This window comes from Drosophila biarmipes, chromosome 3R (assembly GCF_025231255.1).
Source record: "Drosophila biarmipes strain raj3 chromosome 3R, RU_DBia_V1.1, whole genome shotgun sequence".
Lineage (NCBI taxonomy): Eukaryota > Metazoa > Arthropoda > Insecta > Diptera > Drosophilidae > Drosophila > Drosophila biarmipes.
In genome coordinates this window covers 27,820,284-27,833,632 of record NC_066616.1, presented here as the reverse complement: position 1 = coordinate 27,833,632, position 13,349 = coordinate 27,820,284, and the positions used below count along the sequence as shown (strand labels likewise).

The window sequence follows — 13,349 nt, the reverse complement described above, 5'->3', positions numbered from 1 at the left end:
GTACGTGTTATTTTAACTTTGCCGCTTTTATGTTCTATATATATAATTTTTTGTATCTTCTTTGTTGGCCCGGCAGAGGCAACCACGGTTTTAACACCTCTGCGAAAAGGGGGGTGGCAGCAACTTTGGTCCTTCAGGTGTTAATGTCTGCGCTGTACGGCCCGTGTGTGTGTGCGTGTAGCAGATAACGTTTCCGTATCCGGTTGCGTATCTGCATCTGTATGGTGGGAATCTGCAGGCAGTGTGCAAAATAAGAAGACAACTCGGGTTTGCTTTCACATTTATATTTGTTTAAACACTCTTTGGGGTTGGGGAGAAAGGAATGGGGATCTTGTCGTACTCGTTTATTGTATACATATACATATCATCATATATAGTAGTTATGTCTTCGGGAGCTCTTATCCTGGGGTCATCGCTACATACACTTAGGGGGGAGGGGAATCCTTTTAGGGACGACAGTTCGGCTACAACTTAAACACCTAGCTTACAGTTCTAGTTTAGCAAAGGTTCTTATCAATACGGATATGACACATATCCGGGGTTCTCTTTTATACAGTTCGTACGGCTAGGATGTGCGACAGCTAAACTCCAGTAGTTGATCCATCAACAATTTAATTCCATTTCGAGCTACTTCCCCGCTCACGGACTTCATTTACAAAACTAAATACAATTGGAAATACTTTTCGGAGTCAGGAAGCAAATACTTGCCGGAATCGTAACTAAAACGGGGGAAAAGGGCACTTTGCCAGCTCTCATTGCCCCCTTGGTTTTTTGTTTTTCGTTTGCTTTTGCCTTTTGCAATTATGTAGTTTTATCATCTGTTATGGCAAAGTTTGCAGCTACCATTCGAAATTGATGCCACTCAGACATTATTTGACAAAAGTCCAAAGTTTGTCGTTACCATTCGAGTATTTACACAGAAATTACGCACAACGAACCCTCAGCTGGGCTGGATTTGCGGGGGACGATGGGCGGGGGATATGTCATATATATGGGATTGGAATTTAGTTACTTAACAATTTTGCTAATTGAATTCTGTCTGCGTCTCTGCGCACAGGAGTTTCTCTACTTTTTGTCTGCCTTTAATACTATTTAACTCGTTTCCTCTCGCGTTGCTATATGATTTTTACATGCTATAACACATTTACCCAATTTGTCTGTTTTTTGTTTTCCCTTCTCGCTAGCTCTCTCTGCGTTTCTCTTGTCGCTTAAGAACTAAGGATATTACACTTAAAGTATACAAAATCACCATTTATGCTCTGCAATTGCAATTGAATTGAATTGAAATGAATGCTTGTTAATTGAAACGAGTCGAATGGGGTGCTGCCGGCCATCTTCTGGAACTGGCTTAGGTCAGCTCCGAGCCCAGTAGCCACTGCCCGGTTCTGGCCAGAATGATGGCGATGGTCAGGGTGCGGAGCAGGCTGCTCTCCGAGTGCCCGGCTGCACCTTTCACTGAAAAGAAATGGGGAAAGAAAGGCGGGAAATCAAATTAGTTAGGAGTCGTTAGTTGTCGGCTGCCACTGTGGCCGTGGCTAGCGGGGTCACTCACCCAGCAGCATGGCCTCGCGGTTGTCGATGATCCCCGGCCGCCGCTGCAGGACGCTCTCCTTGCCGCCCTTCCACAGCACCGGCGATATGCTGGCCAGGCACTTGACGCGCATGTCGCCCTCGTGGAAGTGGCGCGGCTCCAGCGGCAGCTGCAGGCCCAAAGTCGAGGTGATTAGCCCGTGTTTGTGCACGATGTCGTTGTATTTGTGCAGGTAGTGCTCGTCCAGGATCTGGAAAAGAAGTCGAGGGCGAGAGCTTAAATGCTGCACTGCAAAAAATCTCTACCAAACATTTCACTCTTTATTGCTACTCATAAATCTTGGTCATAAGAAGCTCTTAAAATAAATTTAATTGCCATACTAAGGCAATAATTAGTTTCTGTCTAATAATCTATTCAGAGCCCATTTAAATATAAATCAAACTTGAAAGCCAAATGCAGCCAATAAGATTGCTCTCGTGTGTATTTAAATGTTTTAAATTCGTTTATCAAAGTCTATATATTTCGGTGTGAATATAATAAATAAGATGATTGCCAGCTATAAATTCGTAAATTGCAGGCTTACGTTTGAGCTTGTTTAATTTGTGTCAGCCATTAAATGATTTAAAAACGTATTAGCTGAAATATAATCCAATTTATGAATTATGAAAATTCCAAATTAATTGGTTCTTCTGCTTTCTTAAGAAGAATGAAGTAGAATTCTATATGAAATATATTTTGTAATGACTAGTCCTAACATTTAGCCATGTATTTTATAAGGGTGGAGATTACTCGCCGTGTAGAAAGGGAATTAAAAGTCTGCATCGGGAGTTTCCTCCTATCAAGTGCTGGGGGTTGACACACGCGGAGTATGAGCAACAGAACGGAAACGGAATCGGGACCGGCAATGGGCGTGTCTGGAACATGTCTGGCGAATGCTTGAGGGGACGCCTTTGTGTTCCCAGCCAGATTCGGAGTCGGAGTCAAAGTCGCAGTCTCCCTCCCCGACTCCCTCGCCGCGTCCAACTCCAATGAAGGTTACAATTACAAGAGCCGGATAATTCCTCCCTTTCAGTGTTTGCTGCTGTCAGCAGAGTGCACTGCCTTCTCGAGGGGCGGAAATGGCGTGGGGGGTCGCACTTAAGCTTGGCTCGCAAAGAAATAAAATCATTTGCCATAAATAAGAGAAATGTGCAGACCTGATAAAAAATGTGAAACGCTCAAATAAATAACTTGAACTTTTCCCTGCTGCTTTTTTTCGATTTGCCTCGAAATTGGGTTCTGCGATGGGTAATCGGAATGGGAATTCGAATTCGGTCTGTCCTCGGGCTCTCTGGCGTTGGGCGGGGGATCCGGAATTGGTTAGCACTTTGCCAGCGAAATTGTTGCCATTTGTTAGGCGATTGGTTCGCCCGTTCTCCACGATGCCCCCCAACCCGCACTTTAAACTTTAAAGGCATAAATTAAAACTGCGAGGTCCGATTTCGGCATTTCGAATTCCAGGACCCGATTCCCTGCTGACACAACAAACAGGCGGAAAATGCCGCCAGCTGTCCTGACCAGTGCCACGCCACGCCACAGTTGGAAATGAGGAGGGCGGCCATAAAATGAGGGCACTTAGAATGCCCAACGCATTCCGGCAAACTTTCACCCAAGATGCCGCCAAAATTTATTTCCACACATTTTGCGGCCTGGCCGCCCAAGAGCTGTTGTATAATAAGTTTTTTCGTTGAATTGCACAAATATTTTCCCTATGCTGATGGACACTTTTATTGTAAATTGCACGAATGCCTCGCCGGCCAGACAAATGTTATTAAATAAACGTTGCCATTGTTCCCCGGGCTGCTCTCGTCCGTTTGACAGATGATGTAGCCTATATGGGGGTAGTCTTCATTATTCAGGAAGGGTGGCCGAAGGAGGGATGACGCCCGGCCGGCTGCCATTGTTGCAAGGCAAATAAACCGGGAATCGTGCCTAATCGCACTTATTGATTTTTCTCGTATTTATACAAAGCGAACGAGAGGCACGAACCCTCCTCCGGACCCAAGGAGGGGTTCCAGGAAGTCAGCATGGTACAATGAACTAACTCGTACCTTAACGCCTCGATTCACACAATTTGAGTGCCATGTAGTCGACGTCGACGATAAAATGCAGTGCGCCTCCCCTCGATTTTTGTGTTCCGGCCGGGGCAGACATGTAACGAGCTTTCGGCCAGATGGATGGTCCCAGTTTCAGTTTCAGTCCGAGGCCCCCGTTCCCTGCTTTTTAGCACTCCCACACCTGCACACCTTCGCCTAAGCCCCCGACATCGGGCCATAAAACATGCCAAAGCCAAAAGGGAAGAAAACCCAAAAAGTGTACACACTCGAAGCGAAGCCAGCCGCCCGTCTACATGATTTTTGTTCATGAAATTATTCCAGCAACCTGCCCAGCTGCGTCCACCTTCCTCGGGGCTCCTCGTTGTCTGCCGCGTTGTTAGAGGCTTAAATATTTACTGTATGCATAATTTCTACATTTTTTTTTTTGCTCTGCTCCTGCCGTCTCTCTTGATTAGCGCGGACCCAAATAAAGGGTTAAGTGTTGGGGCTGGGAAAATAGGGGCGGGTATTTTCGTTGTTACAACACTCACCGGCTGCTCGTTGACAAACCACTGCAAATGCGAGGCCGGATGTGATTTGCCCGACGTGCAGTTCAAATACAAGTACTCGCCGATCTGGTACTGATACTGCTGGCCCCTTATGTGTGGTCCATCGCGGGGCAGAACTGAAACGAAGAGGCGGGGCATAAAGTATACATCAATTATGGATACAAGATTTGCATAAATAAAATTGGGGGGGATTAATGTTCGATATTATCCCTCCTGATGTTATCTGCCGCAGCTTTGAGCCCCATTCATATGGCCAAAAGCACGGACCGCTCCCCCCGCCCGCCAGTTGCCAATAAATATTTGCTGCGGCTTTCGCCCCTTGGTCGAGTAATTTATTAACAATTTTTTGTGTTGCTTTGCCCGGCAAATATTTGCCCGGCACACACACACACTCCGCTCCGCTTTTTCGGGGGCCAGTTTCCCCCCTTTTGCACAGACAATTTCAATGGGATATACAAATAAATATTTTTTCGCTGCTCAAATAGAACATAAAACACACAGATAAACCGGCAGCAACAACTGCAATCGCAAAGCGGATTGGGGAGGGGCGCTACACAAAATATGTTGTAAGCGACCAGACTGCGGAAATATCCATTAAAATGGCATTTTAACTTATAAATCGCTGGCGTGGCCCCCCCGTAATCCCCTCTGCCGAGGGTCCACCTAGCAGGGCTTTTTATGTATTCCCTTTGGCCGCTGGCCATTTGGTTTTAAGTAAATAAAAATGGTAAAAAAGGGAAAACGCAGAGTGGGGAGTGGAGGCGGCAAAGTTTAGCGCGTGTGTAAAGCGTTAAAAAATGCAGAGACCCGGCTTGGATTACGAAAATATGCTGTTATGAAACTAAAGCTTATGAATGACTTTTTAAAAGCATTTCCGCCCCGCCTCCACCCCGCCGAAGAAACCCAAACAAACAACGGCGCCAGTCGCATTAGTGGACCAAAAGCGAAAACCGGCAGAAGCTGCAAAAATGAACTCAATCCGAATCGGAATATATGTAGTGTATGGGCGCACATGTGGGTGGGCTTGCGGCGGAAAATGGACCGCAGAAATGGTAAACAGAGCCACGTGAAGGCTTTTAAGTATTCAATTTAAAACAGCTAAAGCTTTTACCAAAAATAATAGAATAATAGAGGAAGGTCATGCAGGGGTTGCCTTTGCTGCAACATTTTTGGGACGACAGGTTTTAATTTGAATTTCATTCATTGGCATATTAAAATTCTATTTGTCTTGCTTACTTCAACCATTGCCCTTAAAATCTCGTATCAATTTCACCCGAGCATTGCAGTCTGTGAATCCTTAGCCGCTTATTGAAATTCCTAGCAGATTGAATTAAAAATCTGTGTACAAAAACCATGAATACTATTCACATTGATGGTGTTCCCTCTGCATCGAGAGCAAATAAGCAAACAAGTTCCTGCTGTTTGATGCCAATAAGGACGGAGATCCAGATTTAAAACAAGCCACCGCACACTCCCGCCCCGGAATTTGTCCTGTATTTGCATTCCCAATATTTGCCTGTAATTGATGTGAAATTTTTCGAGCAAACATTTGCTCGGTTGTGTGCTTGCGGGGTGCAACAAATATAATAAAATCGGGCAGGCAAGTGCGGAACGTGACTTTGAATAGATTGGATTGGAAGTCGGCTGGGTGCCGGTACTTACACACAATGTCCATCCGCCCCTCGCCCTGCACGGAGGAGAAGTTGGGCGCCTCGGCGGACACCTCGCAGCGGTACAGGCCGGTGGAGTTGAGGGTCAGTCCGCGGAGCAGCACGCGACTCGCGTCCGAGAGCTCCTCCTGGAATGGAAATGGCAAATGGTAGAATAACAAATTAGCATATGTAAGCATCAACAGTGAAGCAAATTTTACAAATGTAAATTGGAAAACTAGATGTAAATTAAAAAAATACCATTGATTTTAAAACGTGTTGATTTCAATTAAATTCAATCGATGCTGAAAATTCGGGTGTATGCAAAAACTAGTTCGTTGTATTTTTAAGAATAAAAAAATACTAGTAAATAAATAATTATATTCCAAAAGCTATAGCATACACCCAAAAATTCAGGTTTGCAATGGCCTGTTATTTTGTATTTCTGTATCTTGAATATTTTGAAGACAAATATTCAAACAATAATATATCTGTAAGATATTGATGCTGTAATAAATCGAGACTACTCACAATGACTCGCACCCCGTCCACGCGGTAGCTGGTCTTCGGCGGTCTGGCCTTTGGCACGTAGCGGTAGAACTCCTCGTTGTCCTTGTACCACTTGATGGCGTACAGGGCCTCGCCCTCCTCGCGCTGCTCCTCCTCCTCGTCCTCCTCCTCCTCCTCGCGGTCGACGCTGTCGTCGAAGCTGTCCGCCCGGTCGAACTCGGGCATGTAGGCCGCCGGACCGCCTCCACCGCCGCCGACGCCGTTGCTGCTCACGGACACCGAACCGCTGTGGGTGCTGGCGCCCACGTGGGCGGCGCCCAGGTATCCGGAGGCGGCGCTGCCCCGGTATACACTGTGGCCGTAGGGCGACTTCTCCGGCGGAGCTGGCGGCAGCTGATGGCTCTGTTGACTCTGGTACTGCCGCATGGCGATGGGCTCCCGCTGCCTCTGGCGCTGCCCGTGTTGCCGCTGGTTCTGGCGCATGCGGGAGCGGTAGCGCTCCTCCTCTAGCCCATCGTTACCGTCCGGATAGTGGAACTCCACGCCGTGGGACTGATGCCCATGCCCGTGGTCATGCTCCGAGTGACTCTGCACACCTGTGACCGTGTGATGTGTCCGGTTCAGCTCATACTGGCACTCCAGGAAGGCGGACTCGCCGCGCAGCTTGTAGGCGGGAATGGAGACCTTAATCATGCGCAGGCCCACGGCAAAACCTGTAAACAGAAATTAAAAACTTTAATCCTTATAATAACTTGATCGTATGGTATTCATTTTGAGTTTCAAAGGCCTGCGTCAGAGAAAAACTTATCTAATAATCGTGTCAGCCAGCAATCAAGCGAAAATGTTATCCCAAAAAAATATCAAAATAATTTTCCCTCTAACGCCAAAGATGCAAACGACAAATATTGAAATCAGCGAGTCTCGGAAATCAATAAACTGGCAACTCGCCCGGGGACATGGAGCGCCCATTTGCATAAGAAAAGGGCGCAGGATGGCCAGGATGATGGCAGGGAAGCGTTGTCAGAGTTCACAGGACCCGGCGGGCATTCGCCAAGGATTCGCCAAGGATTACGCTGGTCGCAACACAGGCGCAGAGGAAAATTAAAATATTTCCTGCATTTTCCGGGGCCAAGACGTCAGGACGAGTCAACTTCCTGTTGCCGATGACTACGCAAATTTTCCGCCTGCCAGCCTGCGTTGGCCGAGTATTTGCATAATTGATTTGTCCCGTGGACTAGAGCAACTAGCCCAACTGGCCCGCTGCCAGGACAAACAATTATTGTTTTAATTAAAAAGGACCCTCGGCCCGATCGGCCATTGCTTATTTATGAGTAGCAATTCCGAAATATGCAGACTCACTGCTTCGCCGGATAAATTGCGGCAGGTGGCTATCTGTTATGCCGTGTCGGCCGGCTCGTAAATATTAATAAATGAGTGCGTAATCGGGCTTAATCCTTTGTAAAATTACAGCGCCGCCCGGCCAGGGCCGCAAATTATGAAGGCCGAATGGCCGAAGGACGGCGGCCAACAGGATATTGTCCGTTTGTACACTTCCTGGCTGTCATTTATGGCCAAGCCAGCCTGCCTCCGCTTAGCGGTTCATTTCGGCCAGGCTGCTCAGCGAGCGTTAAATTAGAATGGCAGTCGTCATAAATATTTTGAATATCGGGCCATTAGGAGTTGGTCCGCCGGCTAATTGGCCATTGGCAGTGCCATTGGCAGCTGGCAAACTTCGTCGGCCGCTTAAAGACGTCAGCAATTGAATGGGATTAAGCCAGATTGACAGTCTCTGATCTGGGACTTGGCGAACAAAACTTTTCCACTGCAGAGCTGCACAACTTTGCCGGCGCCCAGGGACCGGGGGAACTGATTGAATTGGCAGCACTGCAGCATGTGGTTGCGGACACTCGATGGCGGAGTGGAGCAAACAGTTTTGATTTGCCTAACTCTTATTTAATTACGGAATTAGATTGCTTTTAATTTCGTGCCGGGAATGCCAGAGCTTTGCATTCGCTTCTATACTAATTAGATTTGGCCATTAATTAGCGCCGGAATGTCAAGGACCAGGCGTGGGCAATTTAATTGGCCAATTTTTATGACAGCCACTCTGATGGACGAGCCAGCACGCCCACCTGCTGATGTCAGCGGGGAAATGGGCTTAATGAAATTAAGCTGCTTGCCAACAAAAAAGCTGCAGATGCGATTCGCCACACAAGATACTCGTGCAAGCCAAGACAAAGCAGCCGACGAGGAGCAGGCAACACATGTCATTCGGGCAGCGCTACAAAGTCTCTTAATGTTAATTAAAAAACAGCAAAGTCCCAGCCGACAAACAACAACATGGCACGGTCGCAGGCGCAGGCGGAGGCCCAAAAACGCTGGCAGGATTCGGCTGAAAGGAGCAAACAATGGGTGAAAGTTGCATGAGAGCTGATTAAAATTGCCTGCAGGGCGGGAAGCTGGTTCCAAAGAATTTTAGCCAAGGGGAAATGGCATTGATAGCAGCAGCCAACTCGAGTCGAGCGCTGAGAGCTTACATTCGGATCCAAAATTAAATTACAAGTTGATGTGCCCCGAATGGGATTCCATTTCTATGGCTCTGTGGAAAACACACACACAAGCCGTAAACATGCCAGAAGCGCAGCATCTCAGCTTTGTCTAAATGCATGCCAGCGAACGGAAGTGGCCTTCTTGCACAAAAGAGGGGGATCCCCGCAAGTGCACTGGCTGTGAGCAAGGATTATGAGTGCCTTTGTATGGGAAATATAAGTATTGTGTGGTTTCTGGGGTCTTGAAGGGTAATTTTAGAAAATATATGTAGATACTAAAATTGGTAATATATATTTATGTATTTTCTAGCATTGGAAACTATTGAGATTACAAAAATATATAATTACTAGAATTGAAATTGAAATTAACATTTTACTTCCTATGAAGAAAGACATCGATCGATTCTTTATATACTTGTTTGATAAAATTAGTATGTGTCATAGGTTGACATTTCAAAGAGCTATAAGTTACATAGTTGTTAATGCATAATTTCGAAGACATTCCATTTTTTAGATTTTTCTTATAATTTATTTTCCAGCCTAAGCCTCTTTTCTAAACTTTTCCTTTTAAATTTAAGCACCCACTTCACACTCCACAACCACTGTGCCCGAGGCCAAGACAACAGAGAGCAAAAGTTCCAACTGTCTGCCTATCAGCTCGCCCTTCCCAAACTCCCGGCACTCCAAACACTTGACTATCGGTTGCTCCCCCCGCACTTGCTAAAATAAAGTTCCATATTTAAATTAGTATGTAAAGTATCCGCAAAGCAACGCGGCGCACTTGATGTAAATTGAATATGCATAAGCTGCAGGAGATCGGGGTTGGGGCAGAGGGGATGGCATTCAGTATGCATGATAATTTGGTTCATTAACGCATATTTAAACAGGGCGAGACCCCCACTCAAGTGGGAGTCCTCCCGGGCTGCCTGCCAGCGCTCACCTGCAGGTTAAATAAGACCTCTGGTCCCCCGAACTTTTCTGGTGTTTAGCATAATTCGATAAAATTGGCAAACAGCAGGGAGGGGAGGGTGGAAACGTAACGAAACGAACCGAACCAAAGGACAGGAAAGTAGAAAGACAAACAAAGGAGCTGGAGCAGGAGCAGGAGCCGGAAAGGGGGAAGGCAAGTGGTGGCGCCTCCCCAAGGTAAACTGACCCACCGGGCAATGCCAAATAGCGGATAATGAAGGCCGCCATTAGGAGATAAAGCTGGCAACAAAAATCGGTTGTAGCAGCTTAGTTGCTATCAATGATGGCCCGGCCGAATCGGAGGAGTGGGCTCCGGATCCTTTAACTTTATACCACTAATGAGTTTGCGCCTTTGCAGCAATTATGCGGCCCACGGCAGAGGCTGGCGAAACTTTGCTATCTGGTGAATCATTTCGCCCCAAACCTGAGCCACAAAGTTGCCGAAAAGTGTCAAAAAAGCTGGAAGACACAACAGCGACGGGCGGCCTGCCATTGATAGTGGGGATGTTCTCGGAGCGGGCGGCTCATTAAGGCCGTATTTCTTATTTGCGGCGTCTAGACTTCATTAAAAACTCTGACGTTCGCTTTGGTTTCCCTCTTTTTTGTTGCCGCCCTGCGTGCTGATGAATATTTATTGTGGCATTGACAGCTTAAACTCCGCTTAATGTTGTTCATTAAATGCGTTTAAAAAACAATTACCGCGGCCGCGAATGGTGGGTGTTTGGGCGAGCGCTTGGCCTTGTGCTAAATACGCAAACAATTATATTAAAAAAACAGCGGGGGCACAGAGAGAGCGAAATGCAAAAAACAGAAAACAGAACTAAGGACCTAGACGAAATTGTAATGAAAAAGCCTTTGGGATAGTTTTAGCTTAGTTTGCGCAGTAAGCGAGCAACAACAAAGGCTATCCTTGCAGCGGGCGAGGCGAGAACAATGCGGCGCAAAAAAGTATGCAACAGTTTTTGAAAGGCTTGCGGAGGGAAGGCGAAAGTACTCATACGCCCCGTTGCCGCTGCGCGATTGCGTGTGCAATTTTTTCTGTTGTTTGTTTGTTTTTTTTTTCTGTAGCAGCGGCAGCAGCAGCCACCACAGGCAAACAAAAAACAGAAACAGCATGCAAATCTGTTCAAGCGCTTCTGATGTATTCAAGTTGACACAAATCTGGCGCAAATCCTCGCACACACACATACAGTTTGCCAGGGAAAATGGCCACTCCACCCTAAGCGACACTGACAAGGCGAACTAACAGACACACACATGTAATGGTGAGACAGGCAACAAAACATTTATGAATAAAATAGAAACAACACGAGCGCCACAGCGACAGCAACTGACGAGCGAGAAACGAGCAAATTAAAATCAAAATAACCGCAGGTGATGAGCCAAAAGGGAGGAGAACGGGGTGCTGGTAAGGCGGAAAAGCGGGCCAGGAAAATGGAAAAGGGGGGGGGGGGAACAGTTGCTGAGCTGGCGTGTAATTGAAAAGAGGAACAACAATGGAGCGCAGGCAAAGACAGCACGTTTACTGTCGCCGTCCCGCATGGCGTATGCGCAATATTTGATCACATGGCCAGGACTCATTTGTGACCACTTAAGGTGGCACAAAATGAGGAGGAATAAAACGCAAGGAAGCTGCCGCAAGAAGTGCTCCTCACGTTGCGCAAACAATTTGCCAAAAGTTTTCCACCTTATTATTTCGCGAACGTCTGCAGTTTGCCCTTCGGAAATCGATTGCCGTGTTTTGCACTCTAGGTGCGATTACATATTTGCAAAATGAAATGGAATTTATGGGGGGCGAGGCGGCGGGAACCGCACCAGCCGTGCGTCATTGGCGTTTAATACGTGTGAGTGATTTCCCCCGGGGGGGTAGACATGCAGCTGTTCGGACGGAAAGCAGTGGAAAAGCGGAGGAAAAGCGTAGGAAAACTGCAGAGCCGAGGAACTGCGTCTGTCACATCATGTTCAGGCGGCTGCACTTGACAGATGCATATGAAAGTGCGGGGAACACATGGTGATAGAGCCAACTTGGGGCTGCCCCGCAAATTGACAGCTCAGTGCTGAAAACCTTCGCATTAAGCCCTGGAAAATTCTATTAAAAAAATTATCATGTTTATTTAAAATAAAGCGAAAATTGCCGGGGCCATTCCCTGGATTTCTCGGGTTGTGCGTTCTCATTTGTATGCGCTCCGCATGCGGCCCACAAGAAAAATAACTGAAATAAGTGAAACGAGCGGGTCGTCAGCGGGGTTTCAGGTGGGTGGTGGTGGGTTACATGGGGATTAGTGGGCGGTTATGCCCTTTTTTCGGGCTGTGGGCTGTTGGCAGTTAGCTGTTGGCCCACCGACACGCACACAACGCTACATATGTGCGTTTGGGTGTTAAAACGCCACAAGTGACTTTGTCGAGCAGTTACAATTTGCTTTTTATTGACTGGCAAGGTGTCGACACGCGCAGGCATTGAACTGGAAATGCTGGGGAGAATCATCAGCCCACTCAGCCACCCCCTTCACGAATGGCATTGAACACTTTTGCACTCACCTTGCAGCAAACAGCAAATGAACACAATGAGTCGTGTATCGTTTGTGTATTTCATGTTTATCGCATAATATGTAATCCTTGGCGAAACAATAACAACCGAGCTGTGGGACGACGATGATGATGATGGTGATGCCGTTGTCGTTGCCGGTGCTCGGGAGAATGGAAATTCGTTGCCGGAAAACTTTTCTGCGGATTTCTTCTTCCTGCTCCTCCTGCTCCTCCGGCTGCTTTCGGTTTCTTGTGCTGATTTAAGCGTTTTTCCCCAGCGATTTTATTGTTGCTTGATGGCGAGGACTTAGCTCGGTTTGTGTTTTCTCTGCGTATTACTTTCAGAAACTTTTCGCATAAACTTCCAGCCTGTTGCCATTAATAGTTGCCGCGATCCGTCGTTCGCCAGGGACAAGTGCTGCGGCAGTCTCATGTGTTCCGGCTGCAGCCAGCTCATTAAACTCGCTTTTGTCTCACTTGTGCAGCCTGCAAAGAAGAGCACAATAAATGGGATTTAATAAAGTTTGATGGCCCCTGTTGAAGGTAAAGTTATTCCCAGCCTGCTCCCCATTTCCCACACAAAGTTCCCTTTTCAATTTGTCCTGCTTTCGGTTTCTAGTCTATCGTTTCTCATCAGGTCAGGCCCAAAGAATAATTCTCAATCAAATGACATTGTTTCGCTATCTGTTTTCCTCTCTTTTTGCAAATGGCAGTAACCTCAATTTGGCCATCAGCAAATGATTTCGGTGACCGGAATCTAGAGACAATTTATTGATTGTGCCCATTGTTTCCCGGTTAGCCATGGAAATAGAAATGGAAATGGCAACGGAAATGGGAACTCATTACATAACACTCCCATCCGCATTTGACTGTCATTTATTTTTTGGCCACAAGAGCTCGCGTCAGATGTTCGCATGGAAATAGATTTTTGCCCAAAAGCGAAACTTATAAATACACGTTACAAATCGAAC

The 13,349-nt window shown here is 46.8% G+C and overlaps 1 protein-coding gene across 1 annotated transcript; it reads right to left on the bottom strand.

Moving 5' to 3' along the window:
• Nucleotides 1-278: 278 nt before the first annotated feature.
• LOC108024847 (uncharacterized) lies at nucleotides 279-12,860 on the bottom strand. The gene is made up of 6 exons (XM_017094985.3): nucleotides 12,391-12,860; nucleotides 6,356-7,047; nucleotides 5,838-5,973; nucleotides 4,158-4,291; nucleotides 1,553-1,781; nucleotides 279-1,455 (listed from the first exon to the last, which is right to left on the bottom strand). The coding sequence occupies exons 1-6, from the start codon at nucleotides 12,443-12,445 to the stop codon at nucleotides 1,349-1,351; spliced, it is 1,353 nt and encodes a 450-aa protein (XP_016950474.1). The 5' UTR covers nucleotides 12,446-12,860; the 3' UTR covers nucleotides 279-1,348.
• Between the last annotated feature and the right edge of the window lie 489 nt (nucleotides 12,861-13,349).